At 43.6% G+C, this 24593-nt stretch overlaps 1 protein-coding gene across 4 annotated transcripts in view; it reads right to left on the reverse strand.

Annotated features, from left to right (window-relative positions):
- The window catches only part of SLC6A20 (solute carrier family 6 member 20), a 41516-nt gene that overhangs the window by 7442 nt on the left and 9481 nt on the right, over nucleotides 1-24593 (reverse strand). For 3 of the 4 annotated variants that reach the window (XM_073333158.1, XM_073333157.1, XM_073333155.1), the window contains 8 exons: nucleotides 21923-22063; nucleotides 18268-18359; nucleotides 14218-14445; nucleotides 11737-11847; nucleotides 9979-10220; nucleotides 6476-6638; nucleotides 4133-4337; nucleotides 1223-1382 (listed from right to left, as the gene is read on the reverse strand). In XM_073333158.1, coding sequence (XP_073189259.1) covers nucleotides 1223-1382; nucleotides 4133-4337; nucleotides 6476-6638; nucleotides 9979-10220; nucleotides 11737-11847; nucleotides 14218-14445; nucleotides 18268-18359; nucleotides 21923-22037 — 1316 coding nt within the window. In that variant the 5' untranslated portion in view covers nucleotides 22038-22063. Of the gene's footprint in view, nucleotides 1-1222; nucleotides 1383-4132; nucleotides 4338-6475; nucleotides 6639-9978; nucleotides 10221-11736; nucleotides 11848-14217; nucleotides 14446-18267; nucleotides 18360-21922; nucleotides 22064-24164; nucleotides 24542-24593 lie in introns of those variants that run through there. The other variant, XM_073333156.1, reaches the window with a different exon arrangement.

A 24593-nucleotide genomic window follows, 5' to 3' on the forward strand; every position in this document is an offset into this window, starting at 1 on the left:
AGATCAGATCACGATGCTTTTCTTTGTAGTTACGAGGTTTTTCTTGGCCCTGCTTGGTGCTCTTGCAAGCAGTACCAAGCATTGCTCTGCCTAGTCTGAGGAATGCCACTGACCTGAGTACTTGCATGGGAAGGGATTGCAGTCGCAAGACCCTTAAACATCAAGATTGTTTTTACCTCTGAACGGATGAGTCTGATTAAACTGTTCCCACCCAATACTCCCAGTCAGTGTGTCTGGCAGGGACACACCACTTTTTGCATGGACCACCTGCCAGGTAGTACAGTGCCCAGAACTCAGGAACGCGAGAGCATGAAAGAAGCTCTTTTTCCATTGGCTGGGGATGGGGAGCTGGGTTACCTAATTGACTCTCACTTTCCCCTCCCCTTCCTATTTAAACTCTGCCGGGGGGGGGGGGGGGGAGGAGGGGGGAGGATAACTGGAGCTGCTTGCTCCGGCCTGGGTGCAAGTGTTCTGAGGGCAGTGGAAGGGTTTGGGCAAAGGATGCAGCGTGTGCACTAGAGTCAAAGGCAAGAATTAGGTGAGTTAGCAGAGAAGGGTAAGCACAGTTTAATAGTGGCCTCTGTAGGAAAACATAGGTGCAGGCTAAAAGGGAAAAAGCATGTTACCTAAACCAGCGGCTTAGGGCCAGCTTGTCCCCGCGATGGGAAAAATCTGGGTAGGGGAGTGGAAACGTCGGAGGCTCCCCTTGATCATGTCCATGGCATCAGTGCTTTAGTCCAGGTTGGACCCCAGCCTGGAATGAGTTATTCTGACCCCCAAAGCCTGCAGCTGCGTAGAGACCAGAGAAGTGTGATGGGGCCTTGTGCAGCCATACTGGCTCCTGCCACTGTGGCTTAGTCAGCTGACAAACTTATGTGGGGTCAGAGTTGCAGAGGCTGTGTAGAGTGGTCACTTCAGCTCTAGCCTGTCCCTTTCCCAGGGATGAATCCTGACCCCTGGTGCCCTCCACGGGGAGGCTTGTGAGGGAACGAAAGAATGTTGCCAGGGAGGTGCCACCCCCACCTAGCTCTGTGTCACCCCCTCTTGGCTGCCCAGGCTGAAAGAACAGCTCAGTCCTCAAAGCTGATGAAAGGTGTTGTTGTTTTTTTTTCTCCTGGAGCTGCTGTCCTGGCCTAAGTGCTTTCCCCAGCATGTCCTGCCTGCCCTGTATCCCTGCGATGGCACAGTTACAGCAGTAAGGGAGGAGATTTTAAACTCTTACCGCTTTAGCCCATAGATGTAACAAACCGCGATTGTCTCCACCAGAACGATGAGCAGCAGAGAGAGGGTAGCTGCATAGTCATTGAATATGTCGAACCAATAGTTTCCAGCCTCCATGGTGAACGCCAGGCCAACAATGCAGTTGATGAAACACACAGTACCTGTAGAAATAAAACAGAGGTTATTTGAGTCACAACGGAAAGGCAAATGTTAGTAGGGCAGGAGTCAGAAGCTTTGCGTAGAATAAAAGACACTGGGTTTTAGCCTGTTTGTAGTGGTAATTGGTAGTCTTATTAGGGGAACCAAGAAAACTAGCAATATCTAGATAGTACAGGGATTGATGCTATATAAATACTCAGGCTAGAGCGTCAATGTGGATGAGGCCTGTGCCCCCATTGTTAAGTGTACGTAGCTTGCGTTATAAAGCATTAATAACCATTTCCCTACACTTGAAAAACTGATGCTTCATCTGGCACTTTCCTATATAAATGAGCAGAGATGCCTTGAAAAGGCACCGATTGTTACAAACAGCATCTGGGATGTTCTCTGACAGCACTGACTGGCGGGGTTAGAGAAAGGTGAAACTTCCTCTTGCCTGCTTCCTAAGTTACATTTAATTTTAAAGGCAGTATCTTAGTATTTCAGCACTCAGCACCAAATGTGAGGTGCCTTGCATCTGCATATCTCCATCTTGTGAAGAGCGCAAATCACTTTGCAAACATCAATGAACTAAGATTCACAGCATCCCTGTGAATCTGGAGGGTATTGTGATTTTTCTTTTTATTTGACCTGATGACGACCGTCTGAATCTCCTGTTACAACAGTAAAGGCATGGTGTGACTGCTGTTAAAGTATGCAGACACTAAAAAATATTTCCTTGCAAAATATTTTCTCATGACCCTGCTCCGACACTGTTATTGCTGGTTTGGTTATGAGCACAGAGCTATTGACTATGATGTCTTGTAACTAGATATAGAAGAAGCATCTCTGATTATTTGTTTAATCACACATGCACCCTCCCACCGAGTGGCCTTTGTTCTGTGTCATGAGCACAAAAAGTCTTTGCATGGTTTTGGCAGGCTATTTGAATGACATAACCATGGAACTCTGACTGCTGATAATGATAGACTATTTATAGTTAAAACTATGCAGGTGGTGTAATACAGGAACTGACGCTGTCATAAATATAAAGGGAAGGGTAAACACCTTGACAATCCGTCCTGGCCAGAGGAAAAACCCTTTCACCTGTAAAGGGTTAAGAAGCTAGGATAACCTCACTGGCACCTGACCACAATGACCAATGAGGAGACAAGATACTTTCAAAGCTGGGGGGAAACAAAGGGTATGGGTCTGTCTGTGTGATGCTTTTGCCAGGGACAGAACAGGAATGGAGTCTTAGAACTTAGTAAGTAATCTAGCTAGATATGCGTTAGATTCTGATTTCTTTAAATGGCTGAGAAAATAAGCTGTGCTGAATGGAATAGCTATTCCTGTTTTTTTTGTCTTTTTGTAACTTAAGGTTTTGCCTAGAGGGATTCTCTATGTTTTGAATCTAATTACCCTGTAAGGTATTTACCATCCTGATTTTACAGAGGTGATTCTTTTTTTTACTTCTATTAAAATTCTTCTTTTAAGAAACTGATTGTTTTTTTTTTATTGTTCTTAAGATCCAAGGGTTTGGGTCTGTGGTCACCTATGCAAATTGGTGAGGATTTTTATCAAACCCTACCCAAGGGGGAAAGATTTGGGAGGATTTTTTGGGGGAAAGATGTTTCCAAATGGCTCTTTCCTAATAAAAATCCTAGTTAGACGTTTGGTGGTGGCTGCGAAAGTCCAAGGGCAAAAGGTAAAATAGTTTGTACCTTGGGGAAGTTTTAACCTAAGCTGGTAAAAGTAAGCTTAGGAGGTTTTCATGCAGGTCCCCACATCTGTACCCTACAGTTCAGCGTGGGGAAGGAACCTTGACAGATGCAAATGGTTTTTGAGGTTCAAAAAATTTAGCTAGCTATTTTTTGATAGGAGTTTCTCCTTTTGGTGAGAGACAGATGTAATAAGATACTAGAAATTTGTGATCAGATTTCAAGATCAAAGAAGTTCCGATAAATATGGAGACATTTGGATGTGTATGCAAACTTTCTGATGCTCACTTATCATTAAATACTAATTTGACTGATCATTTGACTGGATGTTTGTGTCAGAAGTCCTTGTAAATATAAAGATGTGATTTCTGCAATACCCATTTCTTAAAAGCAATAAAATACTCTGGGCAGTGTATTCTGGAGAATTATGGTTCCTCCTAGGGAGTTTTTCTGTCTTGGGTCTCACAACAAACAAACGGAGGCGATCTTCCCTGAGAAATGCCGCCACTGGTTGTAGTTTATGTTTAAATATATTCTGTGAAACCAACAGCAAAGTATCTGCATGTTGTAGGACAGTACAAGGGACACACAAGTGCTTCCTGCTGAGATTTTCAAAAAATATTCACTGTGTACTTGTGACATTGTTTTGTTTTTCCTTATTCGTATCATGTTTGACTTTTTTTTTTTTTAAGGACTATTTTGATGAATGAAAATGACACACAATAGAGTCTGCGGTTGTTGTGAGATAACTGCATTTTGGAGGCTGGGGACCAGGCCTCATGTGACATTCCTCATGCAATTGACAGGCTGCAGGGGTGGACTCTACAGTCCTTACTCATCCAGAACTCCCACTGTAATCCGTCAACTCCCCTTAGGACCTGAGCCTGAAAGGGGCTGAATACCCTTCACTTCCCTTGAAGCCAGTGGGAGTAGAGGGCAGGCAGAACTTGCACGCTAGGGGCTTCCAAATCCCACTTGAGTGTGTTCACTCCTTATGCAGCCTGAATTTCTACCCGCTGTCGACCTGTTTTCTTATGTGCTAGTCAACTTACCTGAGATCACCTCTTTAGAAAAATGGGTGGACAGAAATTTGCTGTCTGTCAAAGGGGTGAGGATAGCTGCAGTGTTTCCCAGCATACTGCCTATGCCCAGCATCAGCAGCATAATAAAGTACAGCACTGAATACAGCTGAGAGACCTCCATGTTTTTTATCGCTTCCGAATACACTATAAATGCCAGTCCAGTGCCTTGGACAGCCTGCCAATGAGAAGAAGAGAGTAGAACCTAACCAAGAGTGGTGGTGTCAACTCTTCAGGTAGCTGCGCCTTTGCTTATTTACTGAGAGAAATCAAAATCAGATTATTGTACAAAAGAACTTTAATCCGCTAGAAAAAATAGCCTTTCATTGAAAATACGTCTCCTGCCTCTTGCTGAAGCTCTGCTTCTACCATTATAAACAGTAAGTGAAAACTAGGCAAGGTAAATCTAAACTCTGCCACTTTTTGCTCTTGTTGAGTAGTGCCTTGTTCTTCAAGTAGACCCATTGATTTCAATAGGACTACTCAACATGAATAAAGGCATCAAAATCTGGACCTTAGTGATGGCAAAATGGTAACTATGTGCCAATAGTCTTGCATAATGAACTAGTTGAGATCTTTGCTGGCCTGTTTGAATGGTGCAGAATTGGCCTCCTACTACTACCGGGAATATTAATGGACCAGTCTTGCAATCCTTACTCAGGCAAGTAGTCCTAAGTCATCAGAATGAATCATATCCTGATCTTGGTTCCTAAATCCTGAGGAGTTCCACTGAAGTCCTTTGAATTACTTCAGATTTGCAGAATCTCACCCGTTGACTTGAATGGGCCTGCTGGCGTGTAGAACTCTACTCCCCTGGGTAGTAGTGGGGCAGGACTGAAGCCAATAACAATACCTGGCACTTCTTGACTTCAAAATGTTTGACAAACATTAACGTGCCTGAGTCAGCACCTCCCCGAGGGTAGCTATTATCCCCCTTTGTACAGATGGGAAACACAGGCAGAGCAGCCAGGTGACTCGATAGCTTTATTAGAGCTGGGTTTAGAAATGCAGTTCATTTCCCCTCCTAGTTCTATACGTAATATGGCAACATCCTCTTACATCTAATCTCAAAGGGCCAGACTTATGACCCTCACAAAAACCTAGCTACCTTCCCACTTTTGTTGCAACCAGTAATGTCCTATGTACTACTGATGGCCATGCTGTTAGTGCTGAGTGGATGGACGATGTGGAAGCCCAGTGTGCATGGCAAACGTGCTGGAGGAAACCTTAGTGCAGGGTTGAGCTTAGGGCTTGAGCAGTAAAGCTAGTGCTTTATTGAGCTAATCAATTGGTTGCCTGAGCAGAGGGGAAAGGGTGATAAAAGGAGCAGCCCTGCACTTACATCACCTCCCTCCTGCCAGTTCCTCTATAGGGAGGTATTTCTGGCAGACGTGGTGATCACTGTATTTTGCTTATAGAAGGTTCGAACACTTTGGGCTGGACCCTGAAATTCTTACTTATAGGAGCCGTTCCATTGACGTCAAAGGCTACTCACACAGGTAAAGGTTACAGGATTAGGTCCTAAGTCTATTGTAGCAGAGCCAGCATCCACCAAAATTAGTTGTGCCATCTTCAGCGTCCATTGGTGAGATGCCAATTAATAGGAACTGCATGGCTAGATCCCGGTGCACCAGGTTTGCCGGGAGGGTCCTGGGCGCATGGGAAGTTGGAATGGGAGTTTTTACTTGAATGTCTCCAAACAGAAGAGGGGAAAAAAGGTTCGACTCCTCTTCCATTTGAGGGGCGTGGGAAGGTTCTTATTTTCACGAATTTGCTTGCCCAGCCAAGGCCATCAGAAGGGGTCTGAGTGTGACTAAGCATCACAGCCCTGAGCCCAGGCTAGTGCGTAGGCTGCATTGCCCCAGGAGGCACTGTGCCTCACAGACACCCCTCTGGGTCACAATTCCCCCCTCGCTCCAGGGGATAGGTGAGTATTAATTTACAGCTGTCTTATTATTCTAGAAGCAAATTATGGCAGCCAGATGCTGCAGAATATACATATTTATACATTTATATATATAAATGTTCCACCTAAAGTTACTCAGCGGAAACATATTTACCTAAAGGCTACAATCACCTGGGGCTGCCAAGCGGCCTAAGCAAGGAAGGAGTCGTTCAGGTTGCCTAAGCTAAGTGTAACCTCTACCATCACATTAAACATACTCAAGACCTCCTCATCAGTACAACAGCTAAAAGAGTTCGTGTTCTTTCTCTCCCTTAGACCTGACCATCAAGATAAGCTTCTAGTTCTGACTGGGGGGAAAGGAAACAAAGAAAAAAAGACAACCAAGGCTGGTGCACAAAGGAGCAAGTTACCGTGTCTAGTTCAGCTTCCAGACTGCAGTTTTTAATCTGTGGCAATAATTCTACATACTGGTTTGGGTAAGTAGACGTCAGGTAATCTTTCATACTGTCGAGGTTGTCTGCAGTTAAAGCTCCTTCTTCCAGGTCAAAAGTGTTTGTCAACAGCAGTATTACCCTGTAAAGCCAAGATAATTTAGTTTCTTTCTACTAAAGCTAGAAGAAATGTTTCAGTGGCAGAATTTGGATGCAGCTGCTTTTAAGTGGAGCAGTGCATTCCAGAATACCACAGAGGGACAGGCAGGAGAGCACTTGTTATACTTCAGTAAAGTATTCTGAAAAGAGGCCGAATGTGAAACTACACTTGTCAACGGGGAAGAAAGAAAACTGGGACAAAAGATATGCTCTGGCGCAACCAGAAGTTATTGGCTTGATGCAGGAATCACGGGGTGAAATTCTATGCCCTATGTTAAACAGGTCAGACTAGGTTAGCATAATGGTTCCTTCTGGTCTTAAAATCTATGCATCTATATGAAAATTAATTTTCTTATTTTATTCCTCTCAGTTCCATTTGCAATTATTGCTGTGAGTGGATGGTCCCAAATTCTGGGTCAGGTCCTCAGTTCATGTAAACTGGCGTAGCTCCACTGAAATTAGTGGTATTATGGTATTTACACCAGCTAAAAAATCTGCCCCGTCTCTTTTCCTTTGTGTCTCTTTTAGTAAGACGGCCACATGGCATCCATTACTGCCTGATAAAGGAGATGCTTGGAATATTGCCTGTCCTCTGCTTTGATTAGTGCAATAGGTTAGTGCTGCGTAAATCTAACAAAAATATAACAGTAGTCCAGTCACTGAGACTTTGTATACATGTGAGAACATGGCTTTAGGATCAGATCCTGCAGTGCGCTGAGCATCTTCTGTGAAGTGCTGAACTCCTTCACATCTCTCTGTAGTCAATAGGAGTTGACGCTTAGTAGTTCCCAGCAGGGAGAACTCAGCACCTTGCAGGATCATCCAAAAGCTGGTGAAACATATCTTAGTACCTTGGACAGAGATTCAGGCTGATATAGGGGCTAGCTCATATGGCACATCATGTCTGACAGCTATCCTATAGGTACTGGAACAAAGCCACTTGTTTATAATCGTGGTCCAGACGGGACCATGAAAATGACTTTTGGATCAAATAGACACCTAGGGTTGAACTCTTCTAAGGACTCTGGGACACAGTTCTGAAATCAAATATATAGCATATTTCATGATCTTTACTCTTGTTACATCTGTCAGCAGTACTTCCACCAGAAGGCTTGATGCACATGTGAGACCCAAATTTATCTCCTTTCCACACAGATCTGTTGTTATGTTACTTGGCATACCTGAAAACGATTGAAATCAGGAAAAAAGAAAAGGATTTCTGCTTGTTCAGTCTTTTCACCAGTATTTTCTACCACCAGACTGAAGGTGGCATGTCAGGGTAAGCTATTTATTTATACAAATAAAACAGAAGCGGAGAACTTAATGCATGTTGGAGAGCAGATAATTCTGAAGAAATAGATTCTAAGTCCTCTGAGGATTTAGGTCAAGATTAAGGTCTGTGTTTTCAGCCAGGCCAGGCACAGCATGTATCTGTAAATCTTTTGTCTAAGAGTTTGTGTGGCTGTACATCTTGTGTTCATTTTTTGTGTTCACAGAATGACCCGTGAGTACAGATCAGAGCACCTGCATCTCTATCTACTTCAACTGAGCCTGCAATCTGATACTCAGATTTGTGCCCACAACTGAAAGGTGGGCAAAACTATTGGTTGGACATATGTTTTGAGGTTGTAAATTGTATCTGCAAAAAGGATGTCTCCAAAATTTGGCCCTCGGTATTTGCGCTCTTGTTTGTTTGCTATCTTGATAATCTGTTTGGATATTTCCTGGGATGATGTACTATGAGAGCCCTTGACACTGGAGAGTCTGTGGAATTTCCAGCTATTGTACAAACCTTTTTGAAGCAGTGATAGTTGTACTGTGCCTTTGTGTCATAGGGAGATGATTGGGATTTGCCTTCTCATGCTTACTCTTTTATAATGGGGGTGGGCGGCAAGCCACAGGGTTTCTTTGAATGAAAATGTGGCTGTCCCCAAATGATTTTTCATTTCATTTTAATTTCATCTCATCTCAGAAGTAAGCCTTTTATTGAGAACTCCTATTTTAATTTTTGATGGGGGAAAAAGGACTGGAAAGTGTCTCTTTCTGAACCATTTTTTCTATCTCCTTCCTCTGAAGCATCAGGAGATGGCCCAAGCTGGAGACAGGACATTGGGCAGGGAGGGGTGGGCTCTGAGGTGATATTGAACATTCTCTCTCTCAGGTGCTTGGCTGGCTGGTTCTGGCTCACATGCTCAGGGACTAACTGATCGCCAAATGTGGGGTCAGGAAGGAATTTTCCCCTAGATCTGATTGGACCTTGTGGGGTTTTTTTTGCCTTCCTCTGCAGTGTGTGGTGCAGGTCACTTGCCAGCATTATCTGGGTATATCTCATTTAATAATTTCCCTGCCATTGCATCAGCCTTGGGCACTGGTGCACCCCAGTCCCGCCTGTTCTTTGCCTGTGGCTCATAATAATCTAGTTTCCTGTGGGTTGTAATACTTTGATCTCATTTCAGTTGTTGGGTCAGTGTGCAGGTGCTGAGTGGGTGGCCTGGGCTATACTAGAGGTCAAGCTAGATGTTCTAGTGGTCCTTTCTGGCCCAGAGCCCTCTGACTCTATCAGACTTTTCTTCGGTTGTGAGTGTGCTTTAACAGGAGCAGCAGCAAAGAAGCTCTCTCATGCTTTCTAAAAAGTGTCTTCTGTCCATTCCTTTCCTGGTATCAGGCCTGCCTGCAATTACCTTAAAGGCGGGCTGCAATGCTGAACGCACTCAGTAGGAATCCAGCCACTGTCTGTCTCATGCAATAGACTTTATATACCCCTCATCAGAGGTAGAAAGCTCTGTAGCCATTTTCACTATCACTCTGAGTCAGGGACCTGGGCACAACACAGTTAAACTTGGCAGTGTAGGCAGGACCTAACTCTGTCCCTCACCTAAGTCCTTGGACTTCCAAGGTTTTAACCTTGTGACAGGACATAGGTGGATGCCATCTCCAGGGCAAGTGTAAAGAATGTTGTAACTGGTTTAGGGAACAATGTTCTCTAACCTGCTCAACCCTCCTGCTTATAACTGCAATGTAGATAGGTCTTTAAACTCATTTGTCAGCAACGATCCCTGCACGACTTGCAGACAATAGTAACCTGAACTCTGATCATCAGTACTAGTCATAAAAAGAACAGTGAACTCTGAATACTAATCTCAGATCTTACCTAATTTAAAATCTCCTGCATGTTTACCAGATCTATTCAAGTGCGTTTCCTGGCACTCAAGGAGCTATGCTGCACAGTTGTTATTTGTGTATATATGTAATCTCTTTTCTTATGTGTTACATCCTATATCATGTCTCAGGGGGGAAAATAAGTTAAAACTCCAGTCTCTTACTTGCTTAGACAGTTTTCATAGTTGAAAGTCGCCTTAAAGCCATAGATAGAGAAAGTCACAATACTGGCAAATATTGACGTGCTGCTGTTTATCAAAGAGACAATTATGGCATGTCTTTCGCAGTTGTTGTTTGGCTCATTGTAGCTGGCAAACGCTATCAGGCTTCCGAAACCAAGACCAAGTGAGAAAAAGATCTGGGTAGCTGCATTAATCCAGGTTTTAGGATTTGCTAATTGGCCTAGCTGTAAAACAAGAGAGTGAGAAATGGCTGATGAAAACAAAAATGGACTTTGGACTGTTTATCTATGCTCTCATCATTGTAGTATCTAGACACAAAGTAGAGAGTAATCTCATTTATGTGGGACCTGATTCTGCTTGAGACCACATATTCGCACAGTGCCTATTTAAGTCAGTGTGAGTTTTACACATAGAAGTAGTGCATGACTGAGCTCTGTGTGTGTGTTTCTCCAGTGGGTGAATCAAATGGTGGTGTTATATGCGGGGATAAATTCTCTGTTGGTGTAGAGGAGCAAAATTTCACTGAAGTAAATGGAACTTCACCCATCATGCTAGCAAAGCAAAGCCTAATGAGCTCCTTTGACATCTTTGGATTTAAATCATAGAATATCAGGGTTGGAAGGGACCCCAGAAGGTCATCTAGTCCAACCCCCTGCTCGAAGCAGGACCAATTCCCAGCTAAATCATCCCAGCCAGGGCTTTGTCAAGCCTGACCTTAAAAACCTCTAAGGAAGGAGATTCTACCACCTCCCTAGGTAACGCATTCCAGTGTTTCACCACCCTCTTAGTGAAAAAGTTTTTCCTAATATCCAATCTAAACCTCCCCCACTGCAACTTGAGACCATTACTCCTCGTTCTGTCATCTGCTACCATTGAGAATAGTCTAGAGCTATCCTCTTTGGAACCCCCTTTCAGGTAGTTGAAAGCAGCTATCAAATCCTCCCTCATTCTTCTCTTCTGCAGGCTAAACAATCCCAGCTCCCTCAGCCTCTCCTCATAACTCATGTGTTCCAGACCCCTAATCATTTTTGTTGCCCTTCGCTGGACTCTCTCCAATTTATCCACATCCTTCTTGAAGTGTGGGGCCCAAAACAGGACACAGTACTCCAGATGAGGCCTCACCAATGTCGAATAGAGGGGAACGATCACGTCCCTTGATCTGCTCGCTATGCCCCTACTTATACATCCCAAAATGCCATTGGCCTTCTTGGCAACAAGGGCACACTGCTGACTCATATCCAGCTTCTCGTCCACTGTCACCCCTAGGTCCTTTTCCGCAGAACTGCTGCCTAGCCATTCGGTCCCTAGTCTGTAGCTGTGCATTGGGTTTTTCCGTCCTAAGTGCAGGACCCTGCACTTATCCTTATTGAACCTCATCAGATTTCTTTTGGCCCAATCCTCCAATTTGTCTAGATTTGCCTAGATGTATCTTAGGCCATCTTCATCTGTGATGTAACTCTGTTGAATTCAGGGATGAATTTGGTCTGATATTGTTATTCAGTATATAAATAATACAACACAGCTTAGGTTTGATAGGACACTTCTTTTCCTGGGTGAGGACGCTAATAACGCATTGGTGACATAGTGGTGTACCCTTAAGAGTCTAGATACGTACAACATAAGACCTAACTTACTATTGTGAAAATATAATCTAAATAAAAATAAGTGACTATTTTTGTATGAAATTATGCAGTTATAACGATAATGTTTTGTTTAAAATTCAGGGTATATTTTCTGTACCTTTGGTGTAAACATGTAAATCAGCCCATTCACAGCTCCGTGTAGTGTTAGTCCTCTAATTAAGTATATGAGCAGGACTAAATATGGCAAAGAAGCTGTTACATAGACAACCTGCAAAAGAAAAGGTAAATTAATTAAAGAGTTAATTTACACTGGCATCTGTTACTGTTTTGCAAGAACTTATAGGGGTTTAGGAAGAAGGAAAAAGTCAAATAATGTCTATAGTTACATTATCAAGGGAAAATTGGAAAAGGTTATCAATCCTCATACTTCAGAGTTTACAGTGATTAGCAGAGGGGGAGAAACAATGAGGGGGACATATCAGAAAGAAATTTCCTTCCTGGAATAGGGTTGCATTCTTAGGTACACTGTGGGCATGTATATCTCCATTTGCAGGCAGTGTAGCAGTCTATATATTAACCATTGTACTAATCTGGTATGGCAAATCTTGTATGTATGTTTGTTCTGTATGAAATATTCATAATATTACATTTGCTGCCTTATACTGATCCTTAAATGAGCAGTTTCAGGTCAAATTAGGCCCAAATATTAGGTTTTACAAAAACAAATCTAAGACCAATGGTAATATTTCCATTATTTTCTTTTTTAAATCCCAAAGGAAATGCTTTATTGTAATAAGAAGAATTAATACAGCGTTTGCAATCCAAACTTTACAGCATTTTGCTAGAGTAAAATTGACTGGCAACTGACAATAAACAATGAAACTAATTAGTCAATTTTCATTGTCCATTCTAAGAGAAATCCAAAAAGTAACAACATAAATGGTAACAAGCAAATTCAAATTTTAAACTTACTTTGAGATTTGCAGATAACATCTTATATTATTATCTAGGCCAGGAAATGATTGGGACCTGATCTGCAGCTCACTCAAGTCAATGCACCTTGGAACAGGACAATGATTTGGGGGGTTCGGATAAGGGGCGGGGTCCAGGTCATGCCTGGCTGTTTGGGGAGGCACAGCCTCCCCTAAGCAGCCCTCCATACAATTTTGGAAACCCGATGTGGCCCTCAGGCCAAAAAGTTTGCCTACCCCTGTTCTCGACTGTAACATCTCAGAACTTCTTAGAATTTTGCTGCTGCAGAGTGAATGTCACTCAAAGCGGGCCTCCCATGTGGAACACAGGAATTGCCATACAGGATTGGACAGAGGCCAGAACCAGCTGCTTCAGAGGAAGGTACCAGAGACCCTGAAATAAGTAGCTATAGAATAACCTGTCCCCACAGGGGAAGTTTCTTCCTAACCTCTATTAGTTAGAGGATGGCTAATGGCCTGATGGCCTGAAGCATGAAGGTTTTCTATCCCTTTGACAACTCTTGGTTTTTAAAAATCCTTACTATTGTTATATACCACTATTATACCTGGATATTCATGTTATCCATATAAATGTCCAATCTTTTAAAATCTTGCTAAGCTTACTCTGCATGTTACCATGTCAATGAGTTCCACTAAATAACTGTGTATTGTGTAAAAAAGTATTAATTTTTACTAGTTTTAAATTTGCTGACAGTCAATTTCATTGAATGTGGCATTCAAGGCTTTAACACAAGAGGTCGATTTAAAAGTGACTACAAAGTGACGTAATTCCTGCTTTCCTTCCCATAAAGGTACGTTTACAAATGGAGTCCATAAGTTCCTGTCATCCATAGAACAAGTTGCTTTTTCTTTGTCTGAGTCACAGATACGTTCTTCCTCCAAACTCGTCAAAAGGCAGCTTTTCAATAACGGCACCACAAGTGATCACCAAGCAGCTTCAGTATCACACTGGTGTTTATATCTAATAGCAGAATACTGACCTGCACCCTCTGATACTTTAATGTCTCTGTCTGATCAGCTCACGCCTGTGATTCCATGAGCAAACTGACTTCATAGTCCTTGACTATGGCACATGCCAATGACCACCACATTGTAAACACGGACAGAACTCAGGAGCTTTGTTTAGATGAGGGCAGTATGCAATGAAATGGCTAATGTGTGTACCCTGCCCTCTACAGGATGAACTGTGACATTCTATGACACTTGTACAAATATGTTGCCTGCAGTCCAGAGACTGGCCCACAGAGACTATTATGTCTTAAGCTACTGCAGCTAGTAGAGATCCTCTTTTAGCTAAAGTGGTAGTCTTCTATGCTTTGGAGACAAATATCCCCATGTCAGATATGTATGCAGCATAGCTATTGATTGTAGTGTGGGAATGTAGACAACACACTGATTTATTACCCAACTAATGGTTAGAACCAATTAGGTTATGCAAATGCTCTCCCAATGTACAAGCTATTGGATGCATTCATCAGCCTTTAAATGTCAGCCTGAGTGCCATGTGGCAGGTGGATAAACAAATGCATGTTTAGAGCCAGGTTTAAAAAGCCTGTTTGGTTTTTTCCAGTTAACATCACTTAAAGCTGGTTTCTGCAAGTTCTAATTATGGTTTAACTCTGAATCCACAGATATAATCCTTTTACCTTGCCAGTAGACTCTGTTCCTCTCAGAATACACAGATAGACCACCAGCCAAGCCAGGATCAGGCATACTGCTTGCTCCCACTGGATGCTCCCATACTCCTCAATGGATGGTGAAATGTTCAGGGTTTTCCTGTACCAAAAGTACTGAGTAGATGAGGTCTTCGCACATTCTTCGTCAAAACCAGTGTGGTTACTGTTCAGTGGACAACTGGCCCATGGCAAGGGATCCTTTGGGGGCCAAACAAATGCAAAAGTTGCAAAAGTTAAGCATGTTGCAGGGATTTTCAGAGCTTTAGTTTATCAATGTCTGTACTTTGACCTGTCAACCTTTTACCCCTAATCAGGAAAATTACAGATTATTTATTCCTTATGCCATTTGACCTAAACCGAATTTCTCACCCCTGATAATCTGTATGTTATTCCCTGATAACAAGAAACTTCTATGCTTCAACTCTGTACCATTCACTTTCTTTAAACATCATCTTAATAAAATTTTTAAATCTGTTCTTGCTGAGGCGTGTGGGGAAGAGAAAAGGTATTGTGCAAAGTGACAGTGCAAGGAAGCCAGTGGCGTATTGTCTTGTAGATGTATGGGGACTCTGGGACAGATCCTGCAGCTCTTACTCCCATGAGTAACCTCGCTGACATATTTATATCTAATAGCATGAAGCCGACATACATGTAGTGATGTTGTTCTTTCATTTTCATCATCTCCTTCTCTTCAGCTCATACCAGTGATGTACTGGGACTAGTCACAGGAGTAAGGGCTGCGGTCATTTGTGGAAATTCCTATGAATGCTAATGTTCTTAGGATGTTAAGTCCCACAGAAATAAATAGCATTCATCTGAGAGAACCATAATCCAAAGGGCAGAGTCTGTTACCATTTTCTTACGGAACTATTGATATAAGAACATAAGAATGGCCATGCTGGGTCAGACCAATGGTCCATCAAGCCCAGTATTCTGGCTTCTGACAGTGGCGAATGCCAGATCCTTCAAAGGGAATGAACAGAACAGGTAATCATCAAGTGATCCAGCCCCTGTGGCCCATTCCCAGCTTCTGGCACCATCCCTATTCATCCTGGCTAATAGCCATTGATGGACCTATCCTCCATTAATTTATCTAATTTTTTTTTAACCCTGCTATAGTCTTGGTCTTCACAAAATCTCTGGCAAAGAGTTCCACAGATTGACTGTGCGTGATGTGCAGAAATTCTTTATTTTAAACCTGCTGCCTATTAATTTCATTGGGTGAATGTGGTGTTGGAGAGCTGCCTAGCAGCCTCTCGTTCATATTCCGACCTATTCATGCACCTATTCACTGCACCATCTGCTCAAGAAACTCCCTGAAAAAACACAAGAACAAATCTGCACACGCACCCCCCTTAGAACTCCAACCAGGGGTATTCTATCTGCTACCCAAGATCCATACACCTGGAAATCCTGGATGCTCCATCATCTCAGACATTGGCACCCTGACAGCAGGATTGTCTGGTTATGTAGACTCCCTCCTTAGGCCCTACTCTACCAGCAATCCCAGCTATCTTCAAAACACCACTGACTTCCTGAGGAAACTACAATCCATCGGTGATCTTCCTGAAAACACCATCGTGGCCCCTATGGATGTAGAAGCCCTCTACACCAACATTCCACTCAAAGATGGACTACAAGCCGTCAGGAACAGTATCCCCGGTAATGTCATAACAAACCTGGTGGCTGAACTTTATGACTTTGTCCTCACCCACAACTATTTCACATTTGGGGACAATGTATACCTTCAAATCAGCAGCACTGTGATGGGTACCCGCATGGCCCCACAGTATGCCAACATTTTTATGGCTGACTTAGAACAATGCTTCCTCAACTCTCGTCCCCTAATGCCCCTACTCTACTTGCGCTACACTGATGACATTTTCATCATCTGGACCCATGGAAAAGAAGCCCTTGAGGAATTCCACCATGATTTCAACAATTTCCATCCCACCATCAACCTCAGCCTGGACCAGTCCACACAAGAGATCCACTTCCTGGACACTACAGTGCTAATAAACACCACCCTATACCGGAAACCTACTGACCGCCATACTTCCCTACATGCCTCCAGCTTTCATCCACATCACACCACACGATCCATTCTCTACAGCCAAGCTCTAAGATACAACAGCATTTGCTCCAAGCCCTCAGACAGAGACAAACACCTACAAGATCTCTATCAAGTGTTCTTACAACTACAATACCCACCTGCTGAAGTGAAGAAACAGATTGACAGAACCAGAAGAGTAGCCAGAAGTCAGCTGCTACAGGACAGGCTCAACATAGAAAGTAACAGAATGCCACTAGCCGTCACCTTCAGCCCCCAACTAAAACCTCTCCAGCGCATCATCAAGGATCTACAACCTATCCTGAAGGATGATCCCTCACTCTCAAAGATCTTGGGAGACAGGCCAGTCATCGCTTACAGACAGCCCCCGCAACCTGAAGCAAATACTCACTAACAACCGCACAACAAAAACACTAACCCAGGAACCTATCCTTGCAACAAAGCCCGTTGCCAGCTCTGTCCACATATCTATTCAAGGGACACCATCATAGGACCTAATCACATCAGCCACACCATTAGAGGCTTGTTCACCTGCACATCTACCAGTGTGATATATGCCATCATGTGCCAGCAATGCCCCTCTGCCATGTACATTGGCCAAACTGGACAGCCTCTATGCAAAAGAATAAATGGTCACAAATCAGACAACAAGAATTATAACATTCAAAAGCCACTTGGAGAACACTTCAACCTCCCTGGATACTCAATTACAGACCTAAAAGTCATAATTATTCAACAAAAAAACTTCAAAAACAGACTCCAATGAGAAACTGAAGAACTGGAATTAATCTGCAGACTGGACACCATTAAATTAGGCTTGAATAAAGACTGGGAGTGGATGAGTCATTATATTAACTAAAAACTATTTCCCCGTGCTAATTTTCCCCATACTGTTACTCACACCTTCTTGTCAACTGTTTGAAATGGGCCATCCTGATTATCACTACAAAAGTTTTTTTCTCCTGCTGATAACAGCCCACCTTAATCGACTGGTCTTGTTAAGAGTTGCTATGGGAACCCCCATTTTTTCATGTTCTCTGTGTATGTGTATATATCTATATCTTCCTACTGTATTTTCCACTGCATGCATCCGATGAAGTGGGCTTTCACCCACGAAAGCTTATGCTCAAATAAATTGGTTAGTCTCTAAGATGCCACAAGTCCTCCTGTTCTTTTTGCGGATACAGACTAACACGGCTGCTACTCTGAAACATGAAGCACATTGTAAAAGACAAAATCACGTCACAGATGTCTTTGGACAAGTCCTATGCATTTGTAAGTCCTGCCGAAGCAAATAGGGAAGTGGCTACTCAGCTTGATCATTACCTCACTATCCAAGTTCAAATGTCAGTGCACCAATAAAGCCCCTTTATTAAGCCCCTGCAGAAACTCCAGAGATGATACATCATGAAACCTTATTTACTTCCTCTCAGAAACACCCATTCTGTGCTGCTGGGAGAAGCTACATAGCTCATCGCAGAAAGCTTTTATCTTTATTTTGTTGATCAAGAGATCAGCAAAGGTCTCACAAGGATGTGAAAGCATGTCCCCCTTTGGAGACATAATTAAGACACTTTTAAAGTGTTTGCTGGTAACAAGCTTTAACCAGACCAGGCTTCTGAAGTTGGCAGAGCAGAGCTGGATGGCCTGATGATGACTATAAGCAACTCAAATAAACACACTTCTAAATGGGACCATTCAGTGGTCAGGTTGTTGTGCTGGTTATTAGCTAACTGCCCATCAGCATCTGCAGAATTTAAGTTTTCATATCGCTTCTGCGCATATCAGATTTCCCTCTGGGCTAGTGCCACCTGCCTGGTAAATGGATCGTACTTTTGCCAAACAAGCCAGGTATGTTTTCAGAATTCCCAAGCACTTTGGCCCCAGCCCACCCCTGCAGGAAGTTGGGTCACTGTCTAGCAATGCAGCTCATCAGTGTTTCTACTCACCTGGAATGAATGGAACAGGTACCAGAACGCCCAGGCATTTATAACGTTATAGTACATGGAGAGGAAAAATGACACCACCACGCTGGCAATGCCTGAGGATGAGAAAAGGGAAAGTCAGCGGAAGGGCAAACTAGCTATCCATCAAACTGCAGAATTTAAAAAGGACACTTTTCAGCCATCTTAGCTCTCCTGGAGGACCACCACCATCACCAATGAAACATAAAGGTTCGGAAAAGAAGGCTGGAAAAATTGGAGCCCAGCTAGATACAAGCTGCCTAAGGTCTAGAGCTGTCCTATTGGGAAAGTGGCAATGCCTTCGGGGCAAAGAGACCAGTCAACCCAGTGACTTATGGTTCGATGTCCACACTGCAAAGAACTAGCATTCTGAGCCTCTCCTGGGAAGACAATAATGTGCCTTTAGTCGGGGTGAAACCCTGGTAGCTAAGGGGGCAGTGTTTTCTGACAGACTCTACGTGTGTCACCACAAAAAAAAAAATGTCTGCTGATATTGCTACGGTGAACTTCTGGCTGGACAGAGCCATTTCCTGAAATGCAGGGCTATTTCCTGGTAACTGTGTTCTAAGTGACCCTATCCTGAAATACTGAACAAGTGTCATTATCCTTCTTTCGGCCAAAGAGCAGTTGGCTGGTGCCAACCCTCACTTCCTTTCTCTTCACTCTAAACACGATGAAACACTGACGTCTCAGTCCCCTGGACTCACTGTCTCTGATAAACACACAGTAAATTCTCCTGCACACAGCAACACCTCTTGAACAAACATTTTGACTGATAAAATGAGAAATTGGGACAATTCAGGTGTCCCAAAAATATTCCTAGAACACCAGGACATGTGAAAATCCGGAACTGTCAGGGGAATAGTGGGACATATGTTCACTTTAGTGTAAGCTGCTCTGCTTACTACCTGCCTGATTAACCATGTGGCAGGAGGATAAAAAAAGGCATGTTTAGAGCCAATCAGGCCACTTCAAGATTACAAACTCAGTTAAAACTTGGTGTGTGGATGGAATCTGAGACCCCTGACTGGTACATGGCCCTTATTTTTGCCAAACGAGCTAGGACGGTTTCTTCATGCTGTGGATTAGGAGACAGAGTCAGCAGCATTTACCAGAGTTTCACAATTGAAAGGAATTATCCCACTTCCATGCAAATCAGTGACAAAATCCCTACACTCTGTTAGTGGTCACCAACCGGTAGATCGCGATCGACTCGTCAATCCTGGAGCCCCTGGCAGTTGATTGTGATCTCCAGCCACTAAAAGTCTGGTGGCACAGTGGGGCTAAGGCAGACTTCCTGCCTACCCTGGCCCCACGCCACTCCCAGAAGCGGCCAGCATACCCCTGCAGTCCCTGGGGGGGAGCAGGGGTCTCCGCGCTCCGCTCCTGCCTGCAAGCACCACCCCTGCAGCTCCCACTGGCTGGGAACGGGGACCTGCGGCCAACAGGAGCTGCACAAATATAAATCAAATATCAGGTAAAAGATGGAGCTCTTCATTCTAGGGCTAGACCCTTTGCAAGACACCTTTGTGGAAGCAATGCCAAGCTGTTTTACCTGATATCTAGGAAGAGTGCTGTAAGCCCTTTCTGCACACAAACAACAGTTACATATTTATTGTTTTACTGCACTCTTTTGAAATCTCTCTTCTTTCAAGGGCATGCAGGAGTTGAGCCTGAACTTTGGTCACTTATGGTGAATATTCAACGCCATTTTTGAACAATTCGCATTCAAATGAACTGGCGGTAGTTTAGGCTAGAAGGGCCATTTAGGCTTTTTTAGATGGATTCGTGCAGTTACTGGCCTTGGTTGAGGGATGAGAGTAATAAATTGGTGCATTGTTTTGTTGCTGTGATGTATTTTGTTAAGCTTGTCAGGAGGATGATCTTGTTGTTAAAGCACCAAACAGGCAGTCTGGAGATCTGGGGTCTGGTGCTGGGTTCTGCCACTGACTTTCCATGGTTCGGTTTCTGCAAAATGGAGACAATCCTTCCCTGCCTCACAGGCATGTCATGAAGTATGATTTATTCATGCTTGTAAAGTGCTTTACTGATCCTTGGCTTAATAGATTCAGAGATTCAGACAGAAGGGACCATTGTGTTCATCCAGTCTGCCCTCCTGTATAACTCAGGCCATAAAACTTCCCCAAAATAATTCCTAGAGCAGATCTTTCAGAAAAACCTTCAATCTTGATTTAAAAGTTGCCAGTGATGGAGAATCCACCATTGCCCTTGGGAAATTGTCCCAATGATTAGTTACCCTCACTGTTAAATATGTACACCTTACTTCCAGTCTGAATTTGTCTAGCTTCAACTTCCAGCCACTGGATCATGTTATACCTTTGTCTGCTCGATGGAAGAGCTCATTATCAAATATTTGTTCCCAGCGTAAGTATTTATAGACTGTGATTAAGTCACCACTTAACCTACACATTTGTCAAGCTAAATAGATGGAGCTCCTTGAGTCTAGCACTATTAGAAGTGTGTTCTAATTCTTTCATCATTCTCGTGGCTCTTCCCTGAACCCTCTCCAACTGCTGAAACATCCTTCTTGAATTGTGGACTCCAGAACTGGACACAGTATACCATTAGGAGTTGCACCAGTGCCAAATACAAAGGTAAAATAACCTCTCTTCTCCTACTCAAGATTAGTCTGTTTATGCATTCAAAGATCGCATTAGCCCTTTTGGCCACAGTGTCACACTGGGAGCTCATGTTCAGCTGATTATCCATCATGACCCCCAAATCTTTTTCAGAGTCCCTGCTTCCCAGACTAGAGTCCCCCCTCCTGTAAGTATGGCCTTCATTCTTTGTTCCTAGATCTATACATCTAAATTTAGCTGTATTAAAATACATATGATTTGCTTGCACCCAGCTTATCAAGCAATCCAACCTGTCCTCTTCATTATTTACCACTACGCCAATCTTTGTGTCATCTGCAAACTTGTCAGTGCTGATTTTATATTTTCTTCCAGATCATTGATAAAAATGTTAAATAGCACAGGGCCTGGGAGGTGCTACAGATGTGAGAAGTCATTTCAGGCTTTGCTATACATCACCATCTTACAGTATAAGACAGTGACATGGAAGGAAGTGGCTGAAATGTTGTATTGTGACCCAGCAGCAAAACAATGTACTCTTTTTAGAGTTGATGGCCACTCTCAGCTCCTCACAGGTTGTTCAGCCAGTGCTGCATCTAGGTGGGAGGCAGCAGTGGTCAGGGAAGCTTAACCTCTCTGTGCTCACTGTTTAGAAACTCTGGATAATATTTGCCTACTTTATGGAAGTATTATGAAGCTTAATTATATAATGATTGCCAAGTGCTCTGAGATTCTCAATACATAGGGTGCTATATACATGTGAAGTATGATAAGAATTATGACCTGTGCTCTGGGGGAAACTAAAGTTCATTGCACATACTTTAGCACAGCTCTTTTTGCTAATTACCCAGGGATCCATGACTTTGATCAAAACTGATTTCATTTGTATGGTCAATGTATCTTGCCCATTTCATTTTATATCCCATAAATACCCCAATTCCTGTCCCTTTCCTGCTCTAAATTACATTTAATACAAAATCATAGGAAGCCCCAAAAGTCAGCTGGGAGTTAAAAGTAACCCTGTGCACGAATTGAGAACGTACCAACCCCGCTGAGGTAGGGGCTTATGATTTTCCACGCGCCTATGCTCCCTCGGCGCATGTGCTGTCCCACTGCCAACTCCAGGTATAGCAAAGGCATCCCTTCTACAATTAACATGATGAAATATGGGATTAAAAATCCCCCTGTAGGAGAAACAAAAGAAAGCATTTAACAAGCAAATGAGAGAAATGAGCTATTACTTTTGAGACGTCAAATACAGTTTTAATAACACTGCTCTGTCATTAGCTGGCTCACCACTAATGATGTGAACTGGAACGCATACAGCGCCAGACATGCACACCTAGTCATGTACCACATCCATGCATGTACACCTTGGTATGCTCTTCCATTCACCGTTGTATGCAATGCCTGCTGCTTGTGCAGCCATAAACTAGTGGTCAAAGTGACAAGCTATGGAACAGCTGAAGCTAGTCCATAATGAGAGTCAACACATTCTCTGCCCTTGATGATTAGCCTGTAATTGCTACACGAGGGCTCTTGGGCCAAACAGTTGTCTTTCAGACGACAGTATATTGCTGACGAGTGCTGTTTTAGGATCCCAGCAGCACCTGCTGCTTCGGGCAGTGTCACCAGCGTGACTGATGCAACAAAACCCTAACTGTGTTGTCATCTCATTAGGAGGTGGAAGCGTCACATTTGATCAAATACATTTGATATACCTCAGTGTTGATGCCAGTCAGCAGCAATGTGAGGGTGTGACACCAGGAAAGCACGTGGGCAAACGTGAGACTATCTAGACTCAAGCCACATCTCAGCACTGGGCCCAGTCTCCAGCTGGGAATGTGGCTCACACCACATCCAAGATTCATCTGAACAATCACTATACAACACTGTGTGACCTTGTCTACACTGGTGCATTGTTACTGATACTTGGCAACCCTGGGATATTTTTGCTAAACATTTCCTTGTCTAGCCCTGGCCAATGAGAGAATGTCACAGTTGTTCACTTTGAGCAGTACAAGACCACAGCTATTAAAGTGTAACTAATTGCTACCCAAGCTGTTAAGGGTAATGAGGGAGGTGATGAGGGGGAGAGGTTTATTTCACATTCATTGCTCTTAAAGGGCCAAGGAGTGCAGCACTGAAGAGAGGTAAGGAAAAACCCTCAAAGGATCGTGAGCCTGAGGGCCTATCTACATAATAAATAAACTGTGTTTTCATAAGTAGGTGGTACCACCTTCATCTGACCTGGTTAAAAAAACCACATGGGGACAGAACCTCAGCTGGTGTAAATGGCCATAGCTCTACTGAAGTCACTAGGGATCTGACAGTTTGCAACAAGACCTGTGGGTCTGCCCCATGGCTGACTTATGTGTACACCACAACTTTTTTCACATGTGCCAGCTAAATTTGCACATCCACACCTAACACAATGCCTCCCAGTATTTGTACTGCAGCTACCCCGTAGTTCCTCCGCAGGGGCTCGGCTGCCTGGAGGACATGCACACAGAGCAATGCCAATAGCCGATAGGAAACTGTACTCTTGGTTTGTCCTACTGTGCAGACCTGGAAGGAAGGAAGACTGGCCAATCCAATTCCATAGACACGGGGTCCTGTACACAGAGCAAAATAAAATCACTGTGGCCTGCTCACAGGCGAACAGCCATGTACTAACTATGTTGCTGGCAAAGGTGACACACAATTAGCAGCCACAGGGTGAATTCTTGCTTCTGTCTGAACTGATTTGCCCATTCTGATGTCGTGAACTGAATGCACATTTGTGACTAATGAGGTGAGATTAGTGATAGATAGCTCCGCATGTATTGACCCTAAAAAGGAAATCCAAAGGGCTTTAAGTGGCTTTTAAATTACAGTGAAACCCAATACAAATTAGAGAAAGGCTCGAGCGATGGAGTTGGGCTGTCACCATAGTTCGGGCTGGGTTTGGCTCCGGTGTTCTGGCAGCGAGGACATGGGGGAGGGGAGCACCTGAAAGAACCCGAGTCAGAAGGGAGTGAGCGGAACACAGAGGAAAAAGGTGGGTGAGGAAGAAGGAAATAAAGAAAAGGGCGGGTAACACTGCAGAAAAATGAAAAAGGAGAAACAGTGAAATAGTCTAATCCCAAAATACCCACAAAACAGGTTAGATTCTCTTTCTACACATAAATTCTGTTAAACCCAGGGGTGTTGGATTTTGTGAGCCACCAAAAGGACATTATATGGTTGGCCTGGATCCTCTAGTCCAGCCCTGCTCTGCCACCTCCACCCTTGCATCCCGCTCACCCTCCAGGTCTAACCCATGCTTCTGATTTCCAGCTCCTGTGCTGCTTCTATTCCCCACCCCCCAGGGAAACTGCTGAAACTCCATGCCAGGCTGTACCTTTGCACCCTGCCCGCCCCCCTGTTCCTTTGTCCTCTGGGCCCTAATTCTTAAATCCAGCCCTGTGTTCTGAAAGACTAACAGGATACTGTGTCACTGTACGTGCAGTCCCTGTTACTGCTGATGTATGTGATTGAGGCAAGGGAATATCATACTCTCCAGGGGGCAGAAGGCTCAAAAAATTGTGAAAACTGGCAAAAGATCAAAGACCAACACTGTAGCGGATGTTGCTGAAGTAGTTACACGTTTTTATTTCTATAGGGCCTGATCCAAAGTCCACTGACGTTAAAAGGAGTCTTGCCCGTTGACTTGAATGGGCTTTGGATCAGGCC

The sequence above is a fragment of the Lepidochelys kempii genome, chromosome 2 (assembly GCF_965140265.1).
Source record: "Lepidochelys kempii isolate rLepKem1 chromosome 2, rLepKem1.hap2, whole genome shotgun sequence".
In the NCBI taxonomy this organism is placed as follows: Eukaryota; Metazoa; Chordata; order Testudines; family Cheloniidae; genus Lepidochelys; species Lepidochelys kempii.